The sequence below is a fragment of the Macaca thibetana genome, chromosome 2, assembly GCF_024542745.1.
Source record: "Macaca thibetana thibetana isolate TM-01 chromosome 2, ASM2454274v1, whole genome shotgun sequence".
NCBI classification, from domain to species: Eukaryota; Metazoa; Chordata; class Mammalia; order Primates; family Cercopithecidae; genus Macaca; species Macaca thibetana.
Genome location: NC_065579.1, coordinates 63,054,283 through 63,073,718, shown reverse-complemented (window position 1 = coordinate 63,073,718; position 19,436 = coordinate 63,054,283). Strand labels below are relative to the sequence as shown.

The 19,436-nt window shown below is 35.1% G+C and overlaps 1 protein-coding gene across 3 annotated transcripts in view; it reads right to left on the bottom strand.

Moving 5' to 3' along the window:
• Window positions 1-19,436, bottom strand: part of SMC4 (structural maintenance of chromosomes 4) — a 36,663-nt gene that overhangs the window by 7,604 nt on the left and 9,623 nt on the right. For all 3 annotated transcript variants that reach the window (XM_050779900.1, XM_050779902.1, XM_050779901.1), the window contains 12 exons: window positions 16,521-16,685; window positions 16,156-16,283; window positions 15,025-15,165; window positions 14,142-14,292; window positions 12,270-12,434; window positions 10,819-11,052; window positions 8,930-9,115; window positions 7,573-7,734; window positions 5,168-5,393; window positions 4,981-5,060; window positions 3,725-3,877; window positions 2,465-2,591 (listed from right to left, as the gene is read on the bottom strand). In XM_050779900.1, coding sequence (XP_050635857.1) covers window positions 2,465-2,591; window positions 3,725-3,877; window positions 4,981-5,060; window positions 5,168-5,393; window positions 7,573-7,734; window positions 8,930-9,115; window positions 10,819-11,052; window positions 12,270-12,434; window positions 14,142-14,292; window positions 15,025-15,165; window positions 16,156-16,283; window positions 16,521-16,685 — 1,918 coding nt within the window. The remainder of the gene's footprint in view (window positions 1-2,464; window positions 2,592-3,724; window positions 3,878-4,980; window positions 5,061-5,167; window positions 5,394-7,572; window positions 7,735-8,929; window positions 9,116-10,818; window positions 11,053-12,269; window positions 12,435-14,141; window positions 14,293-15,024; window positions 15,166-16,155; window positions 16,284-16,520; window positions 16,686-19,436) is intronic.

The window sequence follows — 19,436 nt, the reverse complement described above, 5'->3', positions numbered from 1 at the left end:
ATTCCAGTATCTCTATTTCTCAAATATCTGAAATTACCATTTGGCTCTAAAAAAAACAAAAACCCCCACTACTTTTTTGGGGCGGCTTATGGATGGCTCCTTACTTTCCTAAGAATATTAAACATATACATTTAAAAGTCCTACATATTGCTAACACTAGTAATTACTTCTTTCAGGTCTAAGTTACATTTGTTGACAGGATTAACTTGTTCATAGTAATAATGTTCTTTGTGGCTGAAATTCTAATAGGCTGCCTGTGTGCTTGGCTCACTTGTAGGGTAGAGCACCAGTTGCTGTGGGAGCCATCAGCACCACTCATGATGATTGGGGGATACCTCAGGCATGCAGTTGGGAAGGCTTCTATCCCTGAATCTCCTTTCAAAAAGAAATTCTACAGAGCACTTTCTTGTTTTCAAGTACCTGCAGTGCATTTTTTAATACCTATAGCAGTATGTCTACTAGAATTAGAAAATCTGTGCCACATATAGCCTACAATTCTGACATCACTATTCTATATTTAACTATTTTTTATTTTTGAGACGAAGTCTCGCTCTATGGCTCAGGCTGGAGTGCAGTGGCGCGATCGCAGCTCACTGCAACCTCCACCTCCCAGGTTCAAGCCATTCTCCTGGTTCAGCTTGCCATGTACCTGGGATTATAAGCGTGTGCCACCACACCCGGCTTTTTTTTGTGTGTGTATTTTTAGAAGAGACGGGGTTTCACCATGTGGGCCAGGCTGGTCTCAAACTCCTGACCTCAAGTGATCCGCCTGCCTCGGCCTCCCCAAGTGTTGGGATTACAGGTGTGAGCCACCGTGCGCAGTCCAATTTATCTTAAATATAAAATGTTTGCACAGATTTAGATATAATGATTTACTGTAGCCTTTATTTAAAAATATGTTCAAGAGTTGAAAAGAAAATATTTAATCTTAAAGATATGCTTGCACGAATGGGTCCTCCACATGAGATATTAACAGAGTCTCCTGATAATATACGGCATTTTTATGGCATTTCTATGAGAGGAGATATATAGAGCTCCTAATAAAGTCAAGGATTCCTTTACAAGTAAGTATGAAACACATATAGACTCTTGCAGTCTCTCCATGAAAATGTTGCCATTAACAGCACAGATACACATTTTGGCTTCTCAACTGACCGTTAGGTACCATCAGAGCCATTGTTGTGGGTGCTTGTAGGGAAAGTACAGTGTGGTTGAAGGCCCCAGGGGATCTGGGTTCCTCCGTCCTTTATTCCAGCCACAATGGCTTGTGTTCCCAGCATACTCCTGCTTCAGCCTTTGTATTTGCTCCTTTATGCTCTTCTTGGAATGCTTTTGTCTCAAACATACACAGGTTAGCACTCACACTTTCTTTGGGCCTCCACTTAAATATGTGCCATCTTACATGTGTGCTCCCTGGAAAGAGACTTTATTTTTGTTTACTGCTGTATCAATAGGACCTAAAACAAAGCCTGGTCAGTAGCAGGTACTATTTAAGTGAGGGCCTGAATATTAGAAATGCAGATAGACACAGACACAGACACGCACACAAATTAATGTGCGTATAAATGAACATTTGATACGCATTGTGGAAATGTGTCAACATTTAAAAATCTTTTTCTTTGGGAAGAAAATCCCCTCATTTTTGGAGCAGTTGGATAACTGCTCCAACTCCACTCTCATTAGTTTTTTGGGATGGTTAATCGGTATTTGTCTTCCTTGGCTCACGAAGCAAACTAACAGGGATCCATCTTAAGAATAAAAATGAAGCTTGCTGTGTTTGCTGGAGTCACTAGCTAAGATTGTGTAAACCTGGAACGGGACTGTGGCATAATTCACCATCCCTTCTCTCAGTAAGATGCACATCTATGTTTGATTGAAGCCAACATGGAAAGAGAAGCACAGCTGCTCAAGTGCGTGATCAGGGGATTTCAATTAAGGCTACAGAGCCAATTCTGCCTATGAATTCCTTTTCCTGCCTAAAGATTCTATTTTGGTAGAACATTTACACGTCTATATGTGCACAAGAAGTTATGAAAGAAAAAAAAATACAACTACACATTGTTTTTGAGTGCATACCATTTATTCCCTGTGTTATTTGAGTGATTTAGTTTTTCTAAATCTATAACCACTATCTTGAAGGGGTTTTGGAATGATTAGGGCCAAAGTATACAAAGTATGACATTAAAAACATGGGCTCAAAAATCAGACTATATCACCTATTCCTATACCACCACATACTGTGTGACCTTAGGCAAATTATATATGTATACACACACACACGCACCGCTGTGCCTCAGTTTCCTTATTTGTCAAATGAGACTTAACAGCACTTACTTTATAACACCATAAAAGAGTGCAATGACTTGCATATACTTAGCTTCTATTATTATTCCACTGCTTCTTAAATATTGCAAGCTTTAAAAACCTGTTTTTGTTTTCAAAAAAGGTCTATCTTTAAACATACCTGTTTTGAAAGCACTAACGTTTTCTTCTAGCAATTTCTGCTTTTCTTTGTCAGGGGCTGTAGCAAGTACATTGGCTTCAAGTTCCTTAACTTGGACATTCAAATATTCTTCTTGCTCTATTAAACGCTACAAAAAAGTTTTAACATTTAAGGTCAATATTTTAACATTTGCTGTAAACATTGTTAATTTTTAAAAAGAGCACTTAAAATCTTCAAGAAAAAGACACACACTAATAGGAAAAGGGAAGACATGTGCCATTGATATAAAAAATGAAAATGGCCAACAAAAACAAAATGTGTAAGCTCGTTATAAAGTTAAAATGCTACATTTCTGTTTACAAGATAGCAAACTTATTTAGACCACCCTAGTGTTCAAAGACTTGGAAAAATAATTATTTGAATATGCTGTTAGTAGTGCATAAATTATAACTTTTGAAGACAATCTGGCATTATGCAACAAATGCCTTAAACATTGTACACATATGGTCTAATACTTGTAATTTTTGAAATCTAAGGAAATAACTGATGAATCAAGGTATACCTACAAGGATTTTTTTTTAACATAGCCATGTACATAATACAAAAAAAATGGTCAATTATGGTATAAACAAAATGCTCTAAAGCAATTAAAAACAAAGTACATTTATATTGGCTTGAGAAGAAAACCATATTTTATTAAGAATAGTATGACATTAAAAAAACCATATGCACACTTTATATATACATATCTACCACATATATAAATATGTTACATGCAAACTAGGTATTAGAAAAGTTGAAAGAACATGCGTCAAAATTGAAGGTGATCATTTGGGTATTTTCTGGAAACTTAAAAAAAAAAGTGGGAGTGCATTGCTTTTTCATAATTAAAAAAAATTCCACTTTGAAAAGAATAAAAATAAAGGGCCACATCGTTAAGGAAAGTAATAAAAAAAAAAAAGTGGGAGTGCATTGCTTTTTCATAATTAAAAAAAATTCCACTTTGAAAAGAATAAAAATAAAGGGCCACATCATTAAGGAAAGTAATGTTTCTATGGAGTACAAATGGAAAACAGGAATAGCTGTGGTTGGGGCAACACTGTGACAGGGCATTATCTATTAGTACTCAATGAAACAAAATCATCAAGAGTTACATCTGCCTATAGATCCTCTCTTCTCCCTCCCTTATATATTTTATAAATTGTAAGCAAATAGCAAAATGGTTCTGATAAATTCCTGCTGAATCCCAAATAGTTTCAGTACACACACACATGCACATACCTGGATGCTTGCAGTAAATTTTTCTAGCGTGTTCCTCATTTCTCGTTCACTATGCCGTAACTTAACTACTCTTTCTTCAAGTTGTACTTTCTGTTCTTGGATTTGCATTGCTTTTTTAGAGTCGTTTTGCAACTGTGATTCCATTTTGTTTACCTACAAAGAAAGTTTTAAAAGCTATTAAAAAAAGTTTTCTCTAAGAGCCATTTCAGATTGACAGAAAAGTCAACTTACGAAGAAAACTAAAACTTCTGTCGCCCAGGCTGGAGTGCAATGGTGCAGTCTTAGCTCACTGCAACCTCCGCCTCCTGGGTTCAAGTGATTCTCCTGCCTCAGCCTCCCGAGTAGCTGGGACTACTGGTGTGTGCCACCACACCCAGTTAATTTTTGTATTTTTAGTAGCGACGGGGTTTCACTATGTTGGCCAGGCCAGTCTTGAACTCCTGACCTTGTGATCCGACCGCCTTGGCCTCCCAAAGTGCTGGGATTACAGGTGTGAGCCACCATGCCCGGTCTAAAACTTCTGATTTTAGACTAGAACAAAATCAAACCACCCGTTCCAATCCCAAGCTTAAAGTTCAGGAGATGGTCAAATAATTTCTTGATCAAATAATAAGATGGAAAGGTAACTAAGTGTTGTAAAGTCACCTATTACTTCAATGAAGGTACAGCATTCAAATACTTAAGTGGAAGGATATAAACTCGTATTTTCAAAATATGGGAGGAAAAAATCAAAGCACAACACTTTGGGAAAAGGTATTCAGGCTATCTAAGAACATGTTTTTGAGAAGGATAAAAGTATAAAATATGGGAAAAGGTATTCAGGCTATCTAGGAACATGTTTTTGAGGAGGAAAAAAGTATAAAATACTTTGAAGTAAAGTTGAGATTTGCATCAAGAAGTCTTTGCTCTGCTTATAATTATTTTGAAATAAAAAATTATGTAATATAGCAATAATGCAAAAAAACCCCAATAAGTTAAATGTAAAACAGAAATTATGTAAGTTATGGAATATCTGTATGATCCAAATGTACTAATTAAAAGATTTTGAGCATATAGTTTCTAATTAATATTTTGTTTTCTAAAACTTTTAAAGGGTTTTACATAAAAAACCCCTAGTCATTTACAGAAAATTCAGTCTATTAAAGTTTGAGTACACCATACTTAAAATGGCCAAATTTTGTAGTATGTATGTACTTCAGTAAAGCTATTAAAAAAAAAAAAAAAAAAAGTCTGGCTACAATTTCAGATATGCTGACCTCTTCTTCAGAGATTTCAGTGACAAGTGAGGAACCCATTCTTCCTTTCATTACTTTGCTTCCACCACCAGTCATTGTACCTGGAAAATAGGGGCGAGAAGTCAGTTTTAGATGTCTCCCCAACAAGATTAAAGTCAATGCTGGTAGAAAAAAAAACAAAAACAAAAAGAAACAAAAACACTATTACCTGACTGTTCTATGATTTGTCCCTGTAAAGTTACCACTCTCCACCTTCTATCTTTTTGATACGCTACTCTTGTGGCTTGATCCAAGTTGTCAGCTACTAAGGTATCTCGTAAAGCAAAATAAAAAGCCTGGCGAATTTTCTCATCTTTTACTTTTACTAAATCAAATAAACGAGGAGTATTTTCAGGAGTTTGAATTTTGGTCATCTTTTTTGCCCATACAGCCATCTACAAGTGAAAAACAAACAAACAAACACAGTAACAAAAAAGAAAACTCAGAAAAAAAACCCATAGGAATAAATTTAACAGAAGAAACAAGAAATGTACACAAAAGGTTATAAAATTAGACCTAAGTAAATGGAAGACATCCCATGTTTGTGGATCTAAAGATTTAATATTGTTAAGATGGCAATACTATCTAAACTGATCTACAAATTCAATACAACCTGTATCAAAATCCCAGTTACTTCCTCGCCTTTTTTTTGTGGCAGTAATTGACCATCTGGATCTTAAAATTCATATATACAAATTCTGGGGACCCAAGAACAGTCAATATGATAAAGAACAAAATTACAGGACTCAGACTTCCTGATTTTAAAACTTATTACAATGCTGTAATAATCAAGACCAGCACAAGTAATAAAATTGAAAGCCCAGAGATAAACCTTTACATTAATGGCTGGGTGGTTTCAACAAGGATGCCAAGAAAATTCAATGGGGTAAAGAATCTTTTCAACAAATGGTGCTGGAATAACTGGATAGCTGCATGGAAAGAGCAGTTTGATCCCTACTCTATATCATGTGAAAAATTAACTCAAAATAGATTAAAACCTAAATATAAAGCTAAAACTACAGAACTCCTAGAAGAAAACAAAGGAGGTAAATCACCGTGACCTTGGATTAGGCAGTGTTTCTTGGGTATAATACCCAAAACACAAGCAACCAAAGGAAAAAAAGATAAATTGTGCCTCAAAGGATACCATCAAGAAAGTGAAAATACAATCCAAGGAATGGGGTAAAATATCTGTAAATCATCTCACAAGAGATTTGTATTCAGAATAAAGAAATCCTACACTTCAACAGAGAAACCAATTAAAAAATGGGCAAAGGATTTGAACAAACATTTCTCCAAGGAAGATAAAAAATGGCCAAGGACATAAAAGGACTTTTACTATCATAAGTCATCAGGAAAATCCTAATCAAAACCATGAGATCCCACTTCATATTCACTGAGATGACTATAATCAAAAAGATGTACCATAACAAGTGTTAACGAGGATGTAAAGAAACTGGAACCCTTACACATGCTTGTGGGAAATGGTACAGCCACTGTGGAAACAGTCTTGACAGTTCTTCAAAAAGTTAAACATAGAATTACCGTATGACCCAACGGTTCTACCCTAGGTATATACCCAAAAGAACTGAAAATACATGTTCATTCAAAAACTTGTACACAAACGTTCATAGCAGAAGTATTGCCAAAGCAGTCAGAAAGTGAAAACACAAGTATCCATCAACTGACAAATGGTTATACAAAATGATGTAACAGATACCATTTGGCAATAAAAGGGAACGAAGTACTGATACATACTTCAACACAGATGAACCTGAAAACCTGCTAAGTAAATGTAGCTGTATAAGAAGGCCATATATCATATGATTCCATTTATATGTAGATAAATCTATAGAGACAAAAAAGTAATTAGTGTTTGGAGGAGGTGAAGGGGTATAGGGAGTGACTGTTACTGTCTATGGGGTTTCTTTCTGGAGTGATAAAAAATATCCTGGAATCAGACAGTGGTCATGATGAACAACCCTGTGAATATACTAATACCCACCAAACTGCATACTTTAAAATGATTTCTTTTTTTTTTTTTTTGAGTCTCACTGTCACCCAGACTGGAGTGCAGTGGCACAATCTAGGTTCACTGCAACCTCTACCTCCCAGGTTTAGGCAATTCTCCTGCCTCAGCCTCCTGAGTAGCTGAGATTACAGGCGCTCACCACCACGCCTAGCTAATTTTTGTATTTTTAGTAGAGATGGGGTTTTGCCATGTTGGCCAGGCTGGTCTCAAACTCCTGACCTCGTGATCCGCCTGCCTTGGACTCCCAAAGTGCTGGGATTAAAGGCATAAGCCACCACACCCAGCCTAAAATGATAAATTTTATTGTAGATAAATTATCTCAATAAAGGTTTCCTTTTAACTCTGGAATGTACATTTCTTTAATGGAGGCACTGCAATATGTCAAACAAGTTTTTATAATCATATAACCTCAGAACATAAAATAATCCTCAAAACCCATCAGGTGTTCACTGAGTAACCATAAAGAAAAAGCTAGAATCCAAAATGAAAAAACACTTAGCACTTAAAAATTCTATTATAGGTAGGTTATTATGAATACCCACCTTATCTAAACCTATAAAGGTTGCAACTCCAATATTTTGTCTTTTAAGGAAGTTTACACATTCTTGGGCTGTATCAATAGAATCAACAACAATGTAGTCTAATGCATGACAACAGGATGATATAGCCACATCGTATTTTTCATCAATGGCTCCTAAGTCCCCCTAATAATTAAGAGTGGGGGGAAAAAAGAGTTAGGCAAAAAGGACAGGACCATTTCATTCAACAAGTTTTAAAAAGTTCTTTTAATTGAAAAACTTTATGTAGACATGGTTTTAAAGGGTACAAAAGGGTACACAACAAAATACAAAATACATAGTTTATGAATATCCAGCTTGAATTTCTAATGAGCACGAAAGAACTGTTTTCATTTTATGAAAATGTGAAGCTATAAAACCTAAATGAACTATAAGCAAAACAACTCAGAAACTCTGAATTACTGAAAAGCATCTAAAATTATGTAAATCGTGATGAAACACATTTATCTGTTTATCTATTACACAGCTATCTAGCAGTATTCACTGGTTTGGGCTTTCCTTGAGAGCAAATGAATAGGATCAAATTGTTTATCCTCAAGAAAATCAGGTGGAAGTCCCCTGATACAAGATGTAGAAGCAATCACGTTGGGTAATTTTTCATTTGCCCTTTTAAATCACTTTGTTCCCTTCTCCGAAAGGCTGACTTAAGGACTGTATCAACTGGCTCCTTTGACTCTCCAGCTTCAGCCAATATGAGGTTTCAGTTAAGACTAGAGGGCAGGAAATAGGTGGGGTTAAGGTATCGATTTTCCCCATTTCCTCTGAACCACAACTCCCTTCCCTCCAGGTTCAGAAGCAGTAATGGCTATTGCTAGCCTTAGATTTTTAGATTATCCCTTGTTATATCCTTAAATGCTAGCCAAAACCTAAGTAAAATGGTGTGAAACCCCAAATATATCAACTTTTTAAAAATTTTTCATTTTTTAAAAAACGGACTTCGTTATATTGCCCAGGATGGACTTGAACTCCTAGGCTCAAGTGATCCTTCTGCCTCTGCCTCTCCAACAGCTGGGACTACAGGCACACGCCATTATGCCTGGGTAAATTCTTTCTTTTAAAAAAAAGGATAAAATGGTTTTAAGTTTGTGTGCCATTACTAATATTTTTCTTGACAGGTATGAAATAACTGTATTTATCTAAAGCTAAATAAACAAGAAACTATAAGGGCAAAATGTTTAAAAATAAGTGTGCTTTAAAACAAAGAAAATGAATGTTATTTTATATACAGTGACACTTGAAATACAGTTGTTTAAGGCAAAAAAAGTTACACTTTCTTAAAAAATAAAAGTAAAGCCATGCCCCCCCACAAAATCTACCTTACCAATCTTCCATATATTCCTGGAATCCTGCCAGATTTTTTTTCTTGAATTACTGCATCAAGGACTTTCCCCCTACTTCGATTCATTGCTAATGAGCTCTTTGCTTCTTCAACTTTTTGGAAGAGATCATGAACCAAACTTTTAAAGTTTATTTCTTCTTGTGTAAGTTTTTGAAGTTCTTTTTCTTTCTAAAAGTGAAAATAAAATGAAATCCAGAAGCATTAACTCCTAAATATGATCAGTTATTGCACTGAATTAGTTGTAATTCTTTAATAACAAAGAAAAAAAAAGACCAACAATAAAAATGTGAACCAAAACTGAGCAGCTGTATGGCGATTGCTGGTTTGGTTGTGGCAAATATGGATGGGTTTAAAAGGGGCATAAATTACTTGGGTCAATAAAAGAAAACATTAAGTGTAGTATTTTTCCAGGAGCAATTAGTTCATCCTGATAGAGAAAGTGTACCTGGGGCTGTGAAAATCCCAGTTTGACTCTACATAGTTATACGTAAGTGTGCCCTAATTCTTAAGCTCTGCCCTAATTAAAAGCAGACCCAGAAACAGGATCCAAGGTATGAATAACTGGGCAGGACTATGGTTATGCTGTGCTTTATTTTAGCTGAATGGGGCTGGGGGGTGCTGGAGAAAAAGCACACCTCTGAAATGAAGGGGAGAAAGAGGACTGGATAATTCTATTGCTATACAAAAATGCCAGGCTCCCAACAAGAGAGGAACCACACACATGCACACATAAATACAGCCTCTCAGTTTCTCAATCTCCAACTTAGCAGCAGCCATTTTTTGTAACTGGTATTCTCCTCCATCCACTAGATTTAAATTATGTCTATTACTTACTGCACTGGCATAAAGTTTAAACGAGGTTACTGACATAATTCATCCCAAAATAAACGGATTCACCAGGAAGATAGAAGTAGTCACTGGATCTAACTTAATTTACATTTAAATTCTCCCTGGTCATGAAATTCCCTGATGACCAAATAGTATGCATTTACTAAAATGAAAAAGACTCATATTTATTTTCAGTATAATTACACTTCAAACAGTTTTTTTTTTTTTTTTTTTTTTTTTGAGATGGAGTCTCGCTCTGTCGCCCAGGCTGGAGTGCAGTGGCCGGATCTCAGCTCACTGCAAGCTCCGCCTCCCGGGTTCCTGCCATTCTCTTGCCTCAGCCTCCCGAGTAGCTGGGACTACAGGCGCCTGCCACCTCGCCCAGCTAGTTTTTTTTTATTTTTTAGTAGAGACGGGGTTTCACCGTGTTAGCCAGGATGGTCTTGATCTCCTGACCTCGTGATCCGCCTGTCTCGGCCTTTTTTTTTTTTTTTGACACCTTGCCTACTGAGGTTTTGGAGATCTTTGGAGATTTAAAGTTTATGAAATTCCTTAGACATCTAATTCACTCAAGGATAGGGGACAGGCACCGATGAGCTAAGCTACACATCTTGGTTAGTTTATAACATTTTGGAATGCCAGGCAAAGAAACTACATCCATAAATTCAAAACCCAAAACAAACTAAGATAGTTGTTCTATATTCATTATATAAATACATATACACTTAATGTTTTTTATTTATCCTTAAATAAATTGTCTATACTTAAGATTTAAAGAAACACAAACTTTCTTTTGTTTAAATTATTTCCACAGTAGGGTGGCGGTGGTGATTTACTGTATGATGCTTCTGGGGATAATACAGTTTCTTGATAGCGCACATATGGAATACTGAAATGCTGACCTCATTCTTTTGAGATTATATAAAATGAAGAAAATTTATCTATCACTAATCACCTTAGATGCTGAGATTAAAAACAACAAAAATGTATAAAGCTAAAGGTGATGAATGATGTTCTGACGCAATAGAGAAGCAAAGATTTACCTCCTTTAATTCTTGTTCAGTTTGAGGGAGTTTTCCTTCTATATCTCTGATTGCAGCTTTCCTTTCTTTGAGAGTCTCAGAAGCTGCAATTAGAGCTTCCTTGGCCTTAGTTAATTGCGACACTGCAGTATTATGACAACTGAGATAGATATCAAGTTCTGACTGGGCTACATCCATCTTTGAACGTGCTTCATTTACCGATTTGCTGAAACCCATAAGTTCTTTCTCTCGACTCTGTTAAAATATGAGTTCATTAAATCTGGACAGATATTTACTTTCAAACCTACACTGAAATGAAACCACACATTTTACATTCAATTTAAGAAAGGAAATTCTACAAGCACAGTATATAGAAATAAAAAATTCTCACAAGTGGACTAGATTCAGTTTTTGCCTAGTTGTCAATATTCACTGTAGACAGCTTTTTCCCAACTGATTTCACAAGAGCTTTGTGAGGCAGATCATTATGCTGAGAAATAGACATTTGAGGCCTAGCTTTGTCATTAACATGGGGTTCAGGGCACATGAGTACTCAATATATATTAAATGAGCAAACAGTGAAAATCCACTAACCATAAAGTATCCCATCATGAAAGCTACTGCATTATCCATTGACACTTTATCACACAGGTATTCTAACCTGCAAAGTTTTACAGTTTGACATTAGAACATGTCCATATTCCAAAGGAGACTCTATTAAGTCCATGACTTTTTAATACAGTCTATTCAATTACCATTTTCCATTAACATATGTATTTAACATGCTTAGCATTGTCAAAAATGCTGTGGTACATATAAACAAAGACAATTTTATACTTACTCTTGGGGTAGATAGTACATATAAATGTGACAACTTCACGCTCTCGTTTTATTAATAAAGTGCTAAAATTACAGATAACGTTTATTTTCTTTCTTGGTATTTTATATATATTTATTCTTTATTTTCACAAAGTAGATATAATTCTTTCTCATTTTAAGGAAGACGACTTGGAGACATAACAACCAGCACAAGAACACAGACAGTAAGTGACTGACCTAGGATTTGAAACAAGAGCCACAGCTTTTAACTATTACACAAGAGCTATAGAAGCAAAAAGAAAGGAGACATTAATCTGTGCTTAGTGTGGCTCCAGGTTTTACAGGTGGCAACAAAATATGATGATTCAACATGCCTAGGAGTGGCATATATAATAATCAAGGTACTGTATTTGACATCACACCTTCTGCTACTACTACAAATTCTCATTCAGTTAACTTTTTAAAAAACAGGACAGCAGGAATTAAACGAATAGTCATCTAAGTCTAGGTTGACTAGTTTTAGGAATGTTGGACATTAAAAGTCCAAACTTACCAGTTCATGTTTCATATTTTTGAAAAAAACATCTTTAAGTCAAAAAAAAAAAAAAAAAAAAAAAGGCCACCAAAATAAACACTGATAAAAAACATCTTACTTCTTTTTCTTTCTGAAGCCCTTGTGTTTCCTGTTTAAGGCTATCCATAACTTCCTTTAATTTTTTTTCTTCTTTCTCTTTTTCTTTCTCGAGGGCATTGTTTCTGGTTGTTGTTTCATTAATGACATTGTTACTCTTGGCAGGTATACTTTTGAATTCTTCAACCTGAGGTTATAAAACAAGTTATAGGAGTATACATCTTTATGCTACCCAATACTATCAATATTTGACTTATTTAAAGGCATTTCTCAGTTCTTGTTTTCTTTATAATCAGAGTTAAATTAGCTAACTTTAACAAGTATTTTCCCGACTGTTCACGTAATTTCTAGATTATTTCAATCTAACAGTAAAACTACTACAAACACCTGACTTCTTACGAAGGAAAATTCTCTCTGGCAGGGCCTTAGGTCTGTCATCCTTCTCTCCTGATTTCAGGTTGTAACTATTCTTCTTTAGCTATAAATACGCTCTGACTACAAGGAATTTTCTAAACTATCCTTCCTGGTATGTCATAAGTTACCACAAATTATCTTTACCATCTTCCCCAATCCTAAAATCTTTCACTTTACTCTTCCAGAGTCATCATGTAGGGCTAATATTTTATTCCATTAACATATTCTGATAATAATCACTTATTCACGCAGTCTATGCCTAAAGGCTAATGACTCTGTAACAGTTACACTTAAATAAGATTGTCAAGTCTTTGGGGTTACCCCCAAACCCTTGTTATTTTGTTTACTCTGATTATGTAGTACCAGTGAAGTTCAACATTTCCCAAAATGCCATTTCCTTAAACACTGACTCAACATATTTATCAGCTGTGCTAAGCAGAAAGTATTTTGTGAACAAATACATTTAGAAAATGCTTATAGCATAGAGCCTAATCTATAATTACTGTGTAAACATAGGCAACAAAGCTTTTTTTCGCGGGGCTGGGGTTAAGGTATCATATCTATTTATATATGATAGAGCTACGAACATGAACACAGCTTACGAGACTCCAAATTAAAGCTTTCCTATCTCTAAGACATAGAGTCTCACTTTGTCACCCAGGGTGGATGCAGTGGCTTGATCACTGTTCACCGGAACCTTGAACTCAAGGCATCCTGCCGCCTCTGTCTCCTGACTAGCTAGGACTTGTTAGGCATGTTCCACCAAGCCTGGCTAATTTTTAAATTTCTGTAGAGATAGGATCTTACTATCTTGCCCAGGCTGGTCTTAAACTCCTAGCGTCAAGCAATTCTCCAACTTTGGCCTCCCAAAGCACCGGAACATAGGTGTAAGCCATCATGCCTGGCCAACATTGGTAATTCTTGCGAAATCCTGTTCTGATCCTGTTAGCTTAGTTTTTTGTAGAAGACAGGCAATATTTTAAAGCCTGTAATACTTAACCTAAATATCTTTAAAAACTACTACTTTAGGAAAAAGAAAATTAAAATTAACACCAAAATGGAACTGCGGTAAATGTTTTCCCAATAACATATATTATTGTAATATAAACTTTAAAACTTAAAGTCAAGCTAGGAGCAATGGCTCACATCTGTAGTCCAAGTTACTTTGGGAGGCTGAGGTAGGAGGATTGCTTAAGTCCAGGAGTTCAAGACTATAATCATATCACTGAACGCTAGCCTGGGCAACAGACTGAGACCCCATCTCTACAAAACTCCAAAACCAAACAAAAAACCTCCTGCAAAATAAAGTCAGTGGAAGCAAGGTTTCCCTAGAGGGGGTAAAATCATGTTCAGAGACAAATCTTAAAACAACATTTAGAATACTAATTCATTCTCTTAGGTAATAAGAGGCAAACACTTCCATGAAAACTAGATATGATATTCAGACATGATATCTTAAGAATTTTTTTCTAACACCTACCTTTTCTTTATCTTTTTGAAGTTGTTTCTCCAGTTTTTTGACTTTACTAGTTGCATGTTTTAATTTTTCTCTAACTTGAACATCTTCCAAATCTAGTTGTGTAAATTTTTCTTTATACTCCTCAATAAATTTTGTAATTTTATTCAGTTTCCTAGCAAAGCAAGTAGTCATTATTTTGAATGTTCAGGTATTTTAAAACCATGTTATATTTCCTACCTGGAACACTTCCTCTATAAATATGTTCAGGCTTTTAATAAGGCAAGATCCTAAATTTCTCCTTCTTCCAAGATGATCCCTCTCCCCATAGTTGAAGAAGCACCTGTATTTGTGATTATGACAGCAATTTTGCCTTTCTAAGTTGGATGCAAAATACTACATTTTCCAGTGACTACAATGTCTAGGTATATAAAATTTTTACCCTAGGAGTAAAAATTTTTTTTTTACCTTTTATGAATATACTTACAAGTTACTATACAAATTTTTTATTTAAAAATAGAGATACTAGTGTCACTGAAAAATGGCATAAGTAGGGACATGATAAAATCCTTCAAAATTTATCTAGAACAACCCAAATCCTACCCCTCTATCAGATTTGTGACTATTAATTAACCTGTCAAGCCAAATGCTTATTGTTTGTTACTGTGCTATGCCACTAGGGGGTAGCATCCCCACGGTTCCAAGACTTAAGAGTAGGGCATTTGATCTGTAATAATGAACTGGATGTGAGGCAAGTTTTTTTTTTTTTTCTTTCTGCCAAGGGGGCCACCACTTGATATGCTGGCAAATGTCTTACACTCATAATGTGCTGGCAGTAAGTTTATATATAAATACACATGTAATAAAATTATCTAAATACTCTTAGTACTTTCCAAAATATTATTACTTTTCTATATCTTTTACATCTTTATTCTTAGCTTTCATTTCATTTGATAGTATACTGCTCTTCTCATTAATTTCTTTGGTATCTTCATGAATTTTTTTCTTTTGAATTTCCATTTCAGCAATTCGTTTCTGCAAATCATAACTAGAGGGAGAAAAAAAAAAAAGAAATTGAAGCTCCTAAAATGCCATTTCTAAAACTGTATTAACAATTTTAGTAAAATTAGCTGTTTCTAAATTATTATACTAGTCAATATGTGACTACCTAGGCTATGAAGGGAAAAATCTCCTTGGGTCAAGGCTAGAATTTAGGAACAAAAATCGGTTTCATTGTACCAATGCGGTGGCTGATGCCTGTAATCCCAGCACTTAGGAGGCTGAGACAGGCAGACTGCCTGAACCCAGAAGTTTGAGACCAGCTTGGGCAACATGGCAAAACACCAACTCTACCAAAAAAAGAAAAAACAAATACAAAAAAATCCCAGCAACAACAATAATTAGCCAGGTGTATTGGTTTGCACCCTGTAGTCCCAGCTACTCATGAAGTGGAGGTGGGAGGATCAACTGAGTCCAGAGGTTGAGATTGCAGTGAGCTGTGATCACATACTGCGCTCCACCCTGGGTGACAGAGCCCCGTCTCAAAAAACAGTTCATTGTAAGCTGAAAAAAATCAGATCTGCTATTACACAAATTTTAAAAAGTGCACGTGTAAAAGGATTAAGCATAGTAATAAATACCTGCGAACCCACCTCCTAACTTAAAGTAGGATACTAAAAAGTATCAGCTTCAATGAATTGATAAATATGCCTAATTTAATAAATTCAACCCTGGTGATCAATGGGGTGACAGCCAGATAGTCCTCACATCAGATAAATTTACCACATAATTTCTTTTTTGTAGAGATGGGGTCTTGCTATGTTGCCCAGGCTGGTCTTGAACTCCCGGCCTCAAGCGACCCTCCTGTCTTAGCCTCCCAAAGTGCTGGAATTACTGGCATGAGCTTACACATCCAGTCACACAAATCAATGCTTAGAGACTTTTTTCACTTCAGTCTTTATGTTTCTCTAGGAAAAGAGAAGGGCTTTGACTTAATGGTTAAAAAGTAATATAAAAATTGATAAATCAAGGCACTTACATATAATATTGACAAACATGATTCTTTTTTCTAAATATTTCATTTTCCAAGGTAAGAAATTCAATAGCTATGTTTTTCTCTCCTTCTAAGGCATCCTTTTCCTTTTCCACCATCTTTACCCTGTTTAACTATAGAAATTAAAAGTTTAAAGACTGAATACACACTTCATATATACAATATGAACTTAAAATATGCAAACATTAGACTAAAAATAAGAACGTTCATCTTAAATGTTAATATATAAACTTCAATATAAGAGATAACATTTCATTATGAAATATTATAACATGACTATCTGACTTAGTAAAATGTGTTAAATCATAAATGAAACATTGATATACAATGAAAGTCTACAGAAGATTCACCTTCTCTCCTCTGTGTTCATTTAATATTTCAACTCTCCGACACAAGACTTTAATAGGTTCATTTAGCCGTCCACAACCAATTATATCTTCTAAATATTCAAGCATACCCTCATCGTGTTCAGTCTGGCCTTTTGGTTTCATCATAGCAATTTGTTCAACTTCGCCCTTTAAAAAAAGTTATATTTCATACTCACTGTATATGTTTAGCTAAATCAATCTTAAGTGAGAATTGGGAGCGGTTAAATAACAAAGCCAAGAGTAATAAACATCTAAATAAGGTACAGTAGTTCAACGATTGCATAAGGTATAAATAAAAATGTTATTTTCACTGGTATTCCTAGGAGTTTTAATTTTACATAAGGAGATATGAAACATGAATTTATATTCCCTTAGATAAATCCTTATAAAAGTGTAATATACATCCACTTATATATACACACACAGTTCCCCATCTAGAATGTTCAATATAAAAATAAAACAAGTAAAATTTAGGAAAGCATTCACTTAATCTGCAATCTGATTATAGTGGCAACATTATCAACTATTAATAACACAATTGAAGCTCCTGTTCTAAAATAAAGAATTTTCAAAAACACTTGCATCATTAAACTGTGCTAGGAACCCTGTCCCAAAGTAGTATTACCAACTTTCTCTATAAATATGGTTATTATGAGTTCCTTAACAAGTAATAGGTTTCAAAGGTAGTCAAAAACTTAAATGTTCAATTTTCTAAAAACAAGAGCCTTTGGTAGAAAAGGATATTACCTATTTTTCATGGTAATAATAGAAATCAAACTGATCACACCTTGACTAGAGAAAACTAATGGCACTGGTACATAAGACATCAGAAAACTTTTAGTTTGTAATCACTAATATAACAACTTTGAAATGTAATTAAAATCTTTAACTTTACATATTTGCATTCATGCAGTTTAATTATGAAGAGAAAAGAGAAAAAAAATCCATAATAAGTAACCATCAAGGCTGACTGCCAGGCAGCCATTTAGTTTGATGGTGGAGAGAAAATTGTGTCTGAATATGTTCAGGCCAAATGCCTCTACTTTATAGAAGTAGCTTGTTTGTACTCTAAACTATTACAATGGAAGAACAGGTACAGGCAAGTGAAAAAAAGATATACCTCTTATTTTCAGCAAAATAGCTAAGATGAAAAAAATCAACAAAAAGAATTACATATTAAAAATAGTATATTGTTCTCAATTTAAATATCTTAGTGATTCCCATTTCCTAAGTGAACACAGGTGAACCTTAAAAATGTGGGGTAAAACTTACTGAGAGCATCATATTCACCAAAAGCCTCAACATAATTACAAAACGTAGACAATTTAATAACAGGACAAAACAGCTCATTTGAAAATCTACTCATTAAGGCATAATTTTATTTGTATACATCACTTTTCGATACTTTTGACAGTCTATTAGCACAATGATTATCAACAAAGTAAAACTGTTACCCCAAAAGTTATTTTCCATAACATTCATATTATGTATGAATCGGTATAAAGTGAAAATATGTAGATATTTACATAAAGTATTTTATTCTGCTTTCAACTGTTACTTCTCTCTAAAAGTTTGCAGCAATAGTTTTAAGTTTTAGACAGGAATGAAGCCTGGAAAAACGCCCAAACCTTTGGATTATACAGGATGAACGTTAAGTCACTGAAGAAGCCAAGAGTCTTTTTCAAAGTGTGTATCTACGTAGGGTTTATCAACAGTGGCAGTACTGACATTTTGGGCTGGATATACTTTGTTGTGGAGAGCTATGCTGGGCATTATAAGATGCTTTAATAGCATTTCTGACTTTCACCCACTAGACACCAGTAGCATCCCCCCTTCCAACAGCTGTAACAACCCAAACTGTCTTCAGATGTTGCTGAATGTCCTGTGGGAAGGGGAGCAGAATTACTGTCAGCTGAGAACCACTGATCTAGAGGCTGCAGTTTGTTTGTTCATTCATTTATTATTTTTTTGAGATAGGGTCTTGCTCTGTCGCCTAAGCTGGAGTATAGTGGTGCGGTCTCAGCTCTCTGCAGACTTGACCTTCCAGGCTCAAGGAATCTGCCCAGCTCAGTGTCCCAAGTAGCTGGGACTACAGATGCACACCACCACACCCAGCTAATCTTAAAAAAAAATTTTTTTTTGTACAGATGGTGGTTCCCCTATGTTGTCCAGGCTGGTCTTCAACTCCTGGGCTCAAGCCATCTTTTGCCTTAGCTTCCCAAAATGCTGGGATTAAGGGCATGAACCACTATGCCTAGTCTAGAAGTTTTAGTTTAAATCCTGTGGGTTAGTGTTTATAATCCAAATAAGAGACAATATCTGACAACTAATATTCTACCCAATTCAAGGATAATATCTGAACACGTATTTTAAGAAAATGAAAAACCATCCTAAGAGAACTTACATTTGAGTCAAATGGCCATATTATTATTTAAGTATACATTTTTCAGATAGCTAAAAGTTGGGATTCAGTTAACAGTTTACGCTGATAAAAATATTCCTTAAAAACATCATATTTCTCCTGGCAAATTACTTATTGAAGAGACAGAGTACAGCTATTAAGAAACAGCTTAGCTTTGGGTAAATAACAATGGTTGCTTATTTTTGGTTGGTTGTTCCTCTCTCTCCAAACAAAATGAAAGATACAGCTATGATTTCCTCTTACTCTAATAAAGTTGACAAGCTTTTTTTTTTTTTTTTTTTTTAAAGACAGGATATTTACGAAGCAAAATAGTTACACCTCAAATCCTACATAACATTCAGTCTTATTATACTGTATTGCTTTTTTAAAAACCAGTTACCATATTATCAGATTAGCATTATTGAATCAACAGACAGTATTAACAGGCCTTTACTTGTCCTTTGACTATAAGACTACTGTGGTATCACAATGACAAC